We start from the raw sequence: 12,655 nt of genomic DNA, 5'->3' as shown, positions 1-12,655 counted from the left end.
TCCACCTCAAAAAAAAAAAAATCACTGAATTATACATTAAAATGGAGGATCTTATTGAGGTCATACTTCAATAAGGCCAACATACTTAACAACTTAGATGAAATAGCTATATTCTTTTTTTTTTTTTGAGATAGAGTCTCGCTCTGTTGCCCAGGCTGGAGTGCAGTGTGGCGCAATCTTGGCTCACTGCAAGCTCCGCCTCCCGGGTTCATTCTCCTGCCTCGGCCTCCCGAGTAGCTGGGATTACAGGCGCCCGCCACCATGCCCAGCTAACTTTTTGTATTATTAGTAGAGATGGGCTTTCACCATGTTGGCCAGGATGGTCTCAACCTCTTGACCTCGTGATCCACCCTACTCAGCCTCCCAAAATGCTGGGATTACAAGTGTGAGCCAGCGCACCCGGCCAAATAGCTATATTCTTTGAAAAACAATGAACCCAGTGACAAGAAGAAACAAAATCTGAATTAATCCTGTAACGGTTAAAGAAACCGACCCCACAATTTAAAACTTTCCCTCAAAGAAAATGCAAGATCTATGTAGTTTTAGTGGTGATTCTTCCAAACATTTAAATAAAATGATCTGGCCAGGTGTGCTGGCTCATGCCTATAATTTCAACTATTTGATAGGGTGAGGCAGGAGAACTGTTTGAGGCCAGGAGTTCCAGACCAGCCTGGGCAATATAGTGAGAACCTGTCACTACCAAAAACAAAAAAAAAATTTTAAACTAGCTAGACTTAGTAGTATGTGCCTGCAGTCCCATCTCCTTGGGACGCTGAGGTGTGAGGCATGTTCGAGTCCAGGAGTTCAAGGCTGCAGTGAACTGTAACTGTGCCACCGCACTCTATCCTGGGTGACAGAGTGAGACCGTAACTCTTAAAATAAAAAGAAAAAAAAAAGTTATTGCTAATGTTTTTGTTAATATGAAAATCTAATCAAATCTAAATAAAAATCATTAGAACTAGTAAGTGAGCTTAAGAAGTTCCTGGACGGGAGTGGTAGCACACACCTTTAATCTCAGCATTTCGGGAGCCCAAGGTGGGTGGGTCACAAGGTCAGGAGTTTGAGACCAGCCTGACCAATATGGTGAAACCCCATCTCTACTAAAAAAAAAAAAAAAAAAAAAAAATACAAAAATTAGCTGGGTGTGGTGGCACACCTGTAGTCCCAGCTACTTAGGAGGCTGAGGCAGGAGAATCGCTTGAACCCCGGAGGCAGAGGTTGTAGTGAGCCGAGATTGTGCCACTACACTCCAGCCTGGGCAACAGAGTGAGACTCTGCCTAAAAAAAAATAAAATAAAATAAAAATAAAAAAAGTTCCTGTATACAACATCAATATGCCAAAATACAGCGTACTTCCATGTTTTGGCAAGAAAAGTCTTTCAAATAACAAAATTTCAGATACCATTTACTATAGAAATGACTAATGGCAGGTCTGGGACAAAAAGATGAAACCTGTGCCTTGACAGATTGATCAAGAAGAAATGATCAAAGTAACGTCACCATTTTGCAACTCCCAATGAAATAATCCATCTATGCAATGATCATTTAAAAAATGCTGGCCGGGTGCGGTGGCTCACACCTGTAATCCCAGTACTTTGGGAGCCCAAGGCAGGAGGATTGCCTGAGCTCAGGAGTTCGCAACCAGCCTGGGCAACACAGTGAAACCCCGACTCCACTAAAATACAAAAAATTAGCTGGGCATGGGAGCGTGTATCTGTAGTCCCAGCTATTCGGGAAGATGAGGCAGGAGAATCACTTGAACCCAGGAGGCAGAGGTTGCAGTGAGCCAAGACTGCGCCACTGCACTCCAGCCTGGTGACAGAGTAAGACTCCGTTTCAAAAAAAAAATGTTACCACGACTAAAAGAGACAAGCAAACGTGTCTTCTGAAAGAAGTACATACCACAACCTCTGAAGCATTCTTGCCCAAAAAAGCTAAACTTCAATGTGACCAACCCTCTAGATCAGATCTGTCCAACATAACTTTCTGTGATGATGAAAATATTCTTTAACTACGCTATCCAATTCATGGATCTCTAACTTGTGGCTACTGAGCATTTTGAAATGTGGTGAGTGTGACTGTGGGATTTAATTTTAATTAATTTAAATTTAAAAAGTCCTGTGTGGCCAGTGGCTTCTGTATTGGACAGCACAACTCTAAATTTACCTATTTATAGCAAATACAGATGACAAACATATTAACACCGCCAAATACAGGTGACAAACATTAACAACACTGTTGCAAGTGGCAAAATCCACACAGTAGGAAACTATACAGAAAAATGACCTGGCTTCTTTAACGAATAATTTGGCTAGAAAAAAGTAAGAACCGGCCGGGCGCGGTGTCTCAAGCCTGTAATCCCAGCACTTTGGGAGGCCGAGACGGGCGGATCACGAGGTCAGGAGATCGAGACCATCCTGGCTAACCCGGTGAAACCCCGTCTCTACTAAAATACAAAAAACTAGCCGGGCGTGGTGGCGGCGCCTGTAGTCCCAGCTACTCGGGAGGCTGAGGCAGGAGAATGGCGTGAACCCGGGAGGCGGAGCTTGCAGTGAGCTGAGATCCGGCCACTGCACTCCAGCCTGGGCGACAGAGCGAGACTCCATCTCAAAAAAAAAAAAAAAAAAAGAAAAAAGAAAAAAGTAAGAACCAACAGATTAAAGGAGATTAAAGAGACAGATGAACCAACTGCACTGTATGAACCTTACTGGGATTCTGATTCAAACAAACAACAACCAACCTCTGAATGTTACGAGAACTGGAAATGCGAACACTGACTAGACATCAATAAGCCACCTCGCCAGGTGCGGTGGCTCAGGCCTGTAATCCCAGCACTTTGGGAGGCCGGGGCAGGCGGATCACGAGGTCAGGAGATCGAGATCATCCTGGCAAACACGGTGAAACCCCGTCTCTGCTAAAAACAGAAAAAGTTACCCGGGTGTGGTGGTGGATGCCTGTAGTCCCAGCTACTCGGGAGGCTCAGGCAGGAGAATCACTTGAACCCAGGAGGCAGAGGTCGCGGTGAGCCAAGACTGCACCATTGCACTCCAACCTGGCGACAAAGTGAGACTCTGTCTCAAAATAAATAAAAAATAAAGAAGCCACCTCAACTGAAGGAAGGACGGCAGTTGCAATTGTAGTGAATGTCACAAAATGTGAAGTGAAAGAAGACAGAAGTGAGTTTATACTATAGCAGACAAAATCAAATATAGTGTTTAAGAATGCACAGAGAGGAGCAGAACTATAAAGTCAGGAAATGGTTACCAAAAAGGATCCTGGTTACCTCTGTCAGGAGGAAGAGGCTGTGATAATTGGGAGAGGGCAAAGAAGGGACTCATCTGGGCTAAGAATATTCTATTTCTTGACCTGAGTGGTGGTTTCATGCACATTCCACTGATAATAATTCATCAAACTGTATTTTTTAAAATGTACTTTTCTGCATGTAAATTAGGCCTTACCGTTTAAAAAGGTAAAAAGTAAACAATTATGGTCACGAAGTCCTGCTCTGGCATTCTATCCTTGGGACATACTCTGAATAATGCTATGAAAAATGCCGTAAGGTTCATGCATTTATTAGCGTTTCTCTTGAGAACATTTACCCACCACAGTAGCCCCCACCTATCCACAAAGGAGATGTTCCAAGACCCCGGTGGATGCCTGAAACCAGACAGTACCAAATCCCATAAAGACTACGCTTTTTTCCTACACATACATACCTACGGTGAAGTTCAGTTTATGAATTAGGCACAGTAAAAAACAAATAACAACAATAATAAAATAGAACAATTATAACATTGTGTAATAAAAGTTACCACACACTGAGACTATAACTTTTGCAGTGTGAGGTGTGACAGCAGAATTAGCATGTATTTATTTTTCCTTCTTCACAATTTCACGAATAAATTTGTTCTTACCATAGACCTTAGCAACCTCAGCCTACCTTTTTCGTTATGTTTAGAACTTTCACCTTTTCACTTAAAAGTTTCTCTTTGATATATCCAAATTACTAGCATCCCTACTTTTATGTATGGGAGTCATTATTAAGTAAAATAAGGGCTACTAAAACACAAGCACCGTATTACCATGAGCTGATTTGACAGCTCAGATGACTCCCAAGTGACTGACAGGTAAGCAACATACACAGCATGGATCTGCTGGACCAAGGGATGAGGCAGGTCCTGGGTGGAATGGTGCAAGAGTTCATCATGCTTCTCAGAACAGGAAGCAATTTAAAACTTACAAATTGCTTATTTCTGAAATTTTCTATTTAATATTTTCAAACCATGGGAAATTGGGAAATTAAAACTGCAAAAAGCAAAACTGCAGATAAGGAGGAACTACTGCATATCTCTTATTCATAAGACTTCACCAAGGAAAAATAAATGGACACCTGATAACCAAGAAATATTTATTTCCTATGGGCAATTACCTTTAAACCATGCAAAGTATATAAAAGTTCACATTTCTCTATTACGACTGCCAAAAATTTGAAAATAAAGTTTGCAGCTCAAATGCAGTAATTATGTAAGATGTTATGGCTTTAAATATGCTATAAATACTCAACCCTAAGAACTTGTCATGGTCCCATAGTTAATATATCACTGTGCCAATTTTGCTCCAATCCTGATCATCTATTCTGAGGCTATTTTCCTCTGATTTCTCAACTATTTAAACTTTTCTTTTTCACTGGAAAGCTTACACATCTCTTTTAATTCCCTGGGAAAAAATAAGAACTAAACAATCAACTCACCTGTAACATGGTCATTTTCTGCTGCTGTACGAGATGATCAGCAAGGCTGAGATGGGTTCTACTGTGCGTCTCTTCTGCTTCTGCCCCAAAACTGTGGAGTGAGGGCTCGGCTAGGTCTTCTACACTGAGAATGAATTCCTGGTTCCAGGAACTCCTTTCTTATCTCACATGAGCACGCTTATTTGTAGGGACCAGGATCTGTGGACTTTGGGAGAAATGTACTTCAACTGGTATATTCACATTGCACATGAAATCTTTTTCTCTCTTGCTAGGAACTTGGAATTCATGATCATCTAAGGCCAGAGGTATGCTTGCTATGTAACTGAAACAGGGTTCTCAAGGAAACAGAATATAGTAAAATGGAACAGCGGAAGCCTAGGTCTCTGCAAACAGATAAGGAAATATCAGAAATAAAGTAACTGTGAGATTCACTCAATATTCACTGTGAACGCTGAAATGCAAGTCAGTCTGACAGGTGCTGTTAGGAAAAATACAGTTTATATGATTTGTATGAAAACAGATTTGAGTTTCAATCAACTTTTTTCCTTTACCAGTTAGATGACTTTTGGCAAAAACAAATTTCACCATTCTGAGCCTAGTTTCCTATTAAAATCTTCTATTAATATATCCTTAACTTATGTCTGCCAATTCTATCCATTTCAGAAGGAAATGGGTTAAAATCTCACAATAAGACTAGATTAGTCAGTTTTTCCTTATAATTCTGCTGATGTTTGGATTATATGCTTATGGCTATATTGTTTGATGCGTCAAGGTTAAATAGAGGGTTTTAAAAAATCATTGTGTAACAATGCTTCATATCCCAAATAATGTTTTTTGCCTTAAAATCTATTTTATCTTAGACGAAGTCTGCAACATCAGCATTCTTTCTTTTTTTTTTTTTTTCTTTGGTAGGGTCTTGCTCCCTCACCCAGGCTGGCATGCAGTGGCACAATCATAGCTCACTGCAATCTTGAACTCCGGGCTCAAGGGATCCTCCTGCCTCAGCCTCCCAAGTAGCTGGGACTACAGGTTTGTGTGCCTCCATGCCCAGTTAACTGTTTTTGTATTTTTTTTTTGGTAAAGACAGGATCTCACTATGCTGCCCAGAATAGTCTTGAACTCCTAGGCTCAAGTGATCCTCCCACCTCAGCCCCGCAAGGTGCTGGGATTATAGGCATAAAACACCACAATTGGCTTCAGCATTCTTTTGGTATTTACCTGGTATGTTATCATCTGTTCAACTACACTTAAAATCTCAGCATCATTATCTTTGCCCCTTATAAGCAGCTCAGAGCTCAAATGTATTGGTGTTTAAAAAAAAAAAAAAAAAAAAAACCGGCCGGGCACGGTGCCAACCTGAATCCCAGACTTTGGGAGGCCGAGACGGGTGATCCAGGAGCAGAGAGATCGAACCCTCCGCTAACACCGGAAACCTCGTCCACTAGAAAATACAAAAAACTAGCCGGGCAGGTGGCGCGCCTAGCTCAGCTACTCCGGAAGGCTGAGCAGGAGAATGCTTAAAACCGGGAGGCGACTTCAGTGACCGAATCGCACGGTGCTCCAGCCTGGGCAACAAGCGAACCTGTCCAAAAAAAAAAAAAAATCCAATTGGCCAGGCTAGGCGTGGTGGCTCACACCTGTAATCCCAGCACTTTGGGAGGCCAAGGCGGATGGATCACCTGAGGTCAGGAGTTCAAAACCAGCCTGACCAACATGATGAAACCCCGTCTCTACTAAAAATACAAAAATAAACCGGGCGTGGTGGCACGCATCTGTAAGCTCAGCTACTTGGCAGGCTGAGGCAGGAGAGTTGCTTGAACCTGGGAGGTGGAGGTTGCAGCGAGTGGAGATTGTGCCACTGGACTCCAGCCTGGGACAACAAAAGTGAAACTCCATCTCAAAAAAAAAAAAAAAAAAAAATCCAAACCAACAGTCTGTCTTTTAACTGACAAACTGAAAACATTTAATGCTTATTGCAGTTACTGTTTTTTTCCCCCTCCTTTCTTGCCTTCAAAGCCCCAATTTCTGTATTTGCTACAACGGTGAGGATAAAGTGGACCTCACAATGGGAGTCTAAGAAACAAAAGAGGTATTAAAAGGAAAGCGCCTCGGGCCTTGTAATAACTGTTACAGCTAACGTTCCAGTGCTTTCTGTATGTGAGACAATATACTAAGCATTTTAAATTTAACTCTTATTCACAACCCTATGAGGCATGTAACATAATCTATGTTTTACAAAGAGAAAACTGGGACAATGAGTGATCGTAACATGTGCCTGTGATCGCACATTTAGTAAGTAGCAAAATTCAAATGTTAATTCTCTATCCTGCTACATTCAAAGCATGTACTACTAAAGTCATATTGTCGTTTGTGCATATCTACATGCACAAACACACACAACATAAATCCTGGAGTCAGCTCCTATTACCATGCACACATTCAGTCACTAATTCCCATAAAAACACAAATGAAGGACAGCCTGCCTCAACCCTGTATCACACTAACAAGCAGCACTTTAACTTGTTTTTCACGCCTTTTTGTGGTTCAAACTTCAGTGCCAACTCAGAAACACACAGCAGTTTATCCCAGTTATACAAGAAATGACTCCTTTATACCTTAAATTGTGATAATACATAAATCTTAGAACAGAAGCTGGCACACAGTCACACTAAACATATATTAGCTATAATTATTATTATAAAAGTAAAATATGATGGCAAAACATAAAAAATGTACACAAGCTAAATAAGAACTATTATCTATGATCTCACCACAGGTAACCATTCTTGAGATGATGGAAACTATTGTGATATTTTTCATAAAATGGAAGCATAGGGTCATATTTAAAAACTGTTTTTTTTTTCCATTATGTGAATAACATCTTTCCAGGTCAATAACCTTATTTCTGTAAGATATCAACAACTTATATAAAATAATGAAAAAATAAAATCCTACTCATAATTGAAAAAAGTCATAAAATATGTAGGAATATCAAGACCCATATGAAGCATACTAAAAACACCAATGAAAACTATAAAAATAGAACTAAAGAAATCTATAATTCGATTTTATTCCGGGATAGGAAGACTTCATATTGTGAAGATAATTTGACCTCAAATGATTTATATAACTCATTCAACTCCAATCAGAATCTCAAAATTCTAAAGTTTACGTGTAAGGAAAAAGGTTCAAGAACAGTTCGAACACTTTTTTTTTTTTGAGACAGGGTCTTACTGTGTTGTCCAGGCTGAAGTGCAATGGCATAACCATAGCTCACTGCAGCCCTGAACTCCTGGGCTCAAGTGATCCTCCCACCTCAGGCTACAGAGTAGCTAGGGCTACAGGCATACCCTACCACACCGGGCCTGGACGCTTTTGGAAATACAAAATAATGAATGTGAACAGCCTACTGTAATACATATAAATTATAATCATTATAACATCTGACAGTGGCTTCAGAGAGGTTAAACAGATGAAAAAAGCAGAACTCTATGCAAGAGTCAGCATGTAATAGACGTAGCATTTCAAAGCCATGAGTAAAACTAAATTATTTAATGAATACGAGAATATTTGAAAGAAAATAAAGGCAGTTGCCGGGCGCCGTGGCTCAAGCCTGTAATCCCAGCACTTTGGGAGGCCGAGACGGGCGGATCACGAGGTCAGGAGATCGAGACCATCCTGGCTAACACAGTGAAACCCTGTCTCTACTAAAAAATACAAAAAACTAGCCGGGCGAGGTGGCGGGCGCCTGCAGTCCCAGCTACTCGGGAGGCTGAGGCAGGAGAATGGCGTAAACCCGGGAGGCGGAGCTTGCAGTGAGCTGAGATCCGGCCACTGCACTCCAGCCTGGGCGACAGAGCGCCAGACTCCGTCTCAAAAAAAAAAAAAGAAAAAGAAAATAAAGGCAGTTATTTCATACAACTACTTCCAGATGGGTTAAATTTTAAAGTAATGGAAACCCTAAGAATGTCTAAAAAAAAAAAACCACAGGTGAATGAATATATGCATAATTTGAGGGGAGATGTCGCTACATGATACAAAAGACAAAAGTCATTTAAAAAACTCTAAAACAGTCAATAAATGTAACCATTAAAAAATACAGGGCCAGGTATGGTGGCTCACACCTGTAAGCACAGCGCTTTAAAAGACTCTTTCGACAGCGGCAGAGCCAGGCTGCGGGCGGATGCGGTCCAGCAGGGCAGCCGCGCCTCAGGGCCACGGCTCGGCAACGGGGCTGGCCCGCGGTCGAGGCCGAACGCACCCGAGGCCCACGCCGGCGCCTCCACGCCCGCCTGAAAGGACGCCCAGGAGCAGCGCCTCCGGAAAGGCCGTGCCCGCCCCACAGCCCAGAACCCGCGCGGCTCCGCGGCCCACGGCATCTTCACGACCCGGGGCAGCCCCACCCCGCCGCAGCCCCGAGTCCGCGAGCGGACGTCCAGGACCTTGAAGCTGAAGCCCTCCGCGGCCACTCCCGCGCGCCTCCCCCGCCATCCCGGGAGCCCCCCGCGCCAGCCCCGCATTAAACGCACTGAACTCACAAAAGACGCCGCCGCCAGTCGCGCTCGAGCACGCGCGCCCGCGGCCCCGCGATCACGTGACGCCGCCCGTTCCCGCGCCCCGCGCACGCGCCGGAGCCGCCGGCCTTTGTGCGCTCCCGCGCGGCTCCGAACGGGCCGGGACGAGTAGGGGACTGCACACCAGCACACTTGCACGCGCGCACACGCGCACACTCCCCTCTCACGTGGCAGCGAAGGACAAAGAGGAAGAAAGGGCCGCCAGCAAGCTTTGCCACGAGTGTATGTGCGTAAACGTGAAGGACGGAGCCGCCGCGAACTCAACTTCCCAGAGTGCCCCGCATCCGGAAGTGCCTGTCGCCTGGAGGGGCAGTGACGCCAAACTGGCTCACAAGGTTTTCTGAGAAACATGAAGGGAAACCGAATCCACCAATACTCTTTTTTTTTTTGAGACGGAGTCTCTCTCTGTCGCCCAGGCTGGAGTGCAGTGGCGCGATCTCGGCCCACTGCAACCTCCGCCTCCCGGGTTCAAGCAATTCTCCTGCCTCAGCCTCTCGAGTAGCTGGGACTACAGGCTCCCGCCGCCACGCCCGGCTAGTTTTTTGTATTTTAGTAGAGATGGGGTTTCACCGTGTTGCCCAGGCTGGTCTCGAACGCCTGAGCTCAGGGAATCCGCCCGCCTCGGCCTCCCAAAGTGCTAAGATTACAGGCGTGAGCCACCGCACCCGGCCCACCAATACTTTAAAAAGACAATTGGTTTGACTTCAGTTGAGGAAACCAGAAAAAATATATATATTTATGGAAAGAAGCTAAGAATTAACAGAAAAAAAGTAAAGCTGATCCATAACTCGAGTGGTAGGGAGAATTATAGGTAAGTCACGATGCTTATGACAGAGAGATGGCGCCGGGGAGATGGAGGAGAGGAGAGAGATGAAAAAAGAGAAATAACCACAAACATAGGGAATTGAATGTGGAATCTTAAAAAGGCAAACTTACAGAAACAGTGGAAGTGTGGTCACCAGAGGTCAGGTGGCGAGAGTGGGAAATGAGGAGATGTTGGTCAGATGTTTTAAAACGAGAACAAACTTGCAGTTATAACATGAATAAGTTCTGGAGACCTAATGGACAGCATGGTGACTACAGTTAATAATGTATACTTGAAATTCACTTAGAGTAAGTGAAATACCCTCATCACACATACCCAAAGGGTAACTGTGAGGTGATGGATACATTCATTAGCTGGATTGTGTCAGTCTCTCCACAATGATATATCAAAAGATCCTGTTGTCACCTTGAATAGATACAATTTTATTTAATTTTTTCTTAAACATTTTATTGATGTTATAGAGGGATTTCTTTCGTTTGCGTTTTTCCAGCCACTGGGAGAGTGGCTGAGTACTGAGCCTATCACTACTTGGATGATACAGGTAAGACTCCAGATTCACGCTTCCAAGTACTAAGAGTTCCTCTAAAGTGCCACAATCAAGCCGGCCTTCATTTACATTTCTGCTGAACATGGCAATGCCCACCGGTATCTCTGAAGTGTAATTACATCTTAGGTTGGCATTTCTCCAAGTAAAGCAGCTGTTTGGAATAGAATGCTCCCTGCTCCCTTTCTTTTTTGTCTTACAAACTGAACTGCATCTTCATGCTTAATTCCATATTCAGTCCAAGCAAGTGCCGCCAGCACAGGTGCCCTTCCCAATCCCACAACACAATGCACTGCCATGCAGCAACCTGGCTTTTCATGCCATTTGGTGTTTAACAGGTTTAGCCAATCATCTACTATCTGATTAGGTGGCGGAGCTTCATCGTCAAATGACCAATCTAAAATGTGGATTCCTTGTTTTTCAACTGTAACTTTACCAAATGTAGCATCACAAACTCAAACCAAAAGTGTCACTCCACACTTCCCACATCCCTCTGTGAACCTGCTGCAGTGGCACTGGTGGACCTGTGGGTTATGAGAAAATGCATGTTCCTGTAGATCTGCACAGGGGCTGGACAGTCAGTCCATTTTGGCGAAAAGAAAAAGTGTGAGCATGTGTGTGAGTAATGGGGAAAGTGAAAAGAAATTAATAAATCTTGAAATGTTTCACAGCAGAAAACTTTTAATCTTTTATTTTAGATCACTAGACTGCCTATTATTGATCAGTGTTTTTTTTGACTTAACTTGTCTATTCCTTATGAAGCTACTATCTTCAAGATAAGCAGAAATGTTCAGAACCCACTGGAATCCAACCTCAATTTAGGCTTCAATTTCTGCAGATGGACACCTCCGGACTCCAAAAAATCCAACGACATACAAAGCTTAAGCAGCCTTCATTACCTTTAGTTCAAGTTAATAGTGTAGGTCACTTTCCACTTGTGCTTACTTGATGCTTAATTTTACTGGAATCGCTAAAAGAAATATACTTGCAATTTTTTTTAAAGGTATCTATTTCTGAGGCCAGTCTTGGTGTCTCGAGTTTTCAAGGCAGTGTTGATGACAGCACGTAGAACCTCAAAGCTCATTTGTCGGTGAAAATGCTGTGCTCAGCCTGGCAGAAATCTGCTCCCACACTCAAAGTCACCATAAATGTACAATATCACAAAAAAGTGCTGGTGTGCTGAGGACTGGGCATTGGACTTGGGGATGGCTGCTCCAGCCTCTGTACACAACACCTGGCCTGGTGGATCCAGAGTTAGTCTTGCTGCCCAGCTGCCACTCTAGCCACTCCCTAGACACAATTTTAAATTGTCAGATATATCTTTAGTAAAGCTGAAAACACAATTCCAGAGGAATTCAAAGAAGGAAAATTTTCTATTTATTAAACAACATAAAGATACCAAAATTGATGAATGTATGGTTTGAGAAGAAACCTCAGACAAAACTTAAGATTATGCAAGCATAACTATTGAGAAGTAATTAACAGAGAGAAGCTGGCAGTGCATTGCAAAAATATACTATAAGCAAATGGATTCTATTCTAGAAACACAAGGTTGATCAGAAAACTTACTAATATTACCATCGCAGTAACTTAAGGGGAAAATAAAATCACTTCAATTACATGAAAAAATTAACTTTAAGATATATTTTAGATTTTACAAAAATAGCAAATTTATTTGCTACCTTAACATGACAAAAAAAAAAACAACAACATAGGATTTTAACCATAAAGCCAGTGTGCTGCTTAATGGTAAAACCTTAAGAGAAGTTAGGAACAAGGTATGGATACTGACTTAGATCAGGATTTTTAAAAATTGGACTGATAGAAATGCAGAAACTGCAGATATCGAGTTTCAGTGGTTACTGCCGACGTACACACATTTCTATACTACCGGGGGGTTGTTTCTGAAGTTGTCCTTTTTTTTTTTTTTTTTTTTTTTTTTTTTTTTTTTTTTTTTTTTT

General features: G+C 42.6%; 1 protein-coding gene and 1 pseudogene across 1 annotated transcript in view; both read right to left on the bottom strand.

The window, feature by feature from the left end:
- The window catches only part of ZNF84 (zinc finger protein 84), a 22,197-nt gene extending 12,632 nt beyond the window's left edge, over positions 1-9,565 (bottom strand). Inside the window, 2 exon segments of the mRNA XM_017895648.1 lie at positions 4,751-4,955; positions 9,289-9,565. Of these exon segments, the coding sequence (XP_017751137.1) occupies positions 4,751-4,765 (15 nt within the window). The 5' untranslated portion in view covers positions 4,766-4,955; positions 9,289-9,565.
- Positions 9,566-10,758: 1,193 nt separating this feature from the next.
- On the bottom strand, positions 10,759-11,568 carry LOC108544498 (protein tyrosine phosphatase type IVA 2-like; annotated as a pseudogene).
- Between the last annotated feature and the right edge of the window lie 1,087 nt (positions 11,569-12,655).

Source organism: Rhinopithecus bieti, unplaced genomic scaffold (assembly GCF_001698545.2).
Source record: "Rhinopithecus bieti isolate Rb0 unplaced genomic scaffold, ASM169854v2 scaffold_27038, whole genome shotgun sequence".
NCBI classification, from domain to species: Eukaryota; Metazoa; Chordata; class Mammalia; order Primates; family Cercopithecidae; genus Rhinopithecus; species Rhinopithecus bieti.
Note: the sequence above shows the minus strand (reverse complement) of the source record. Positions and strands in the feature narration are given on the sequence as shown.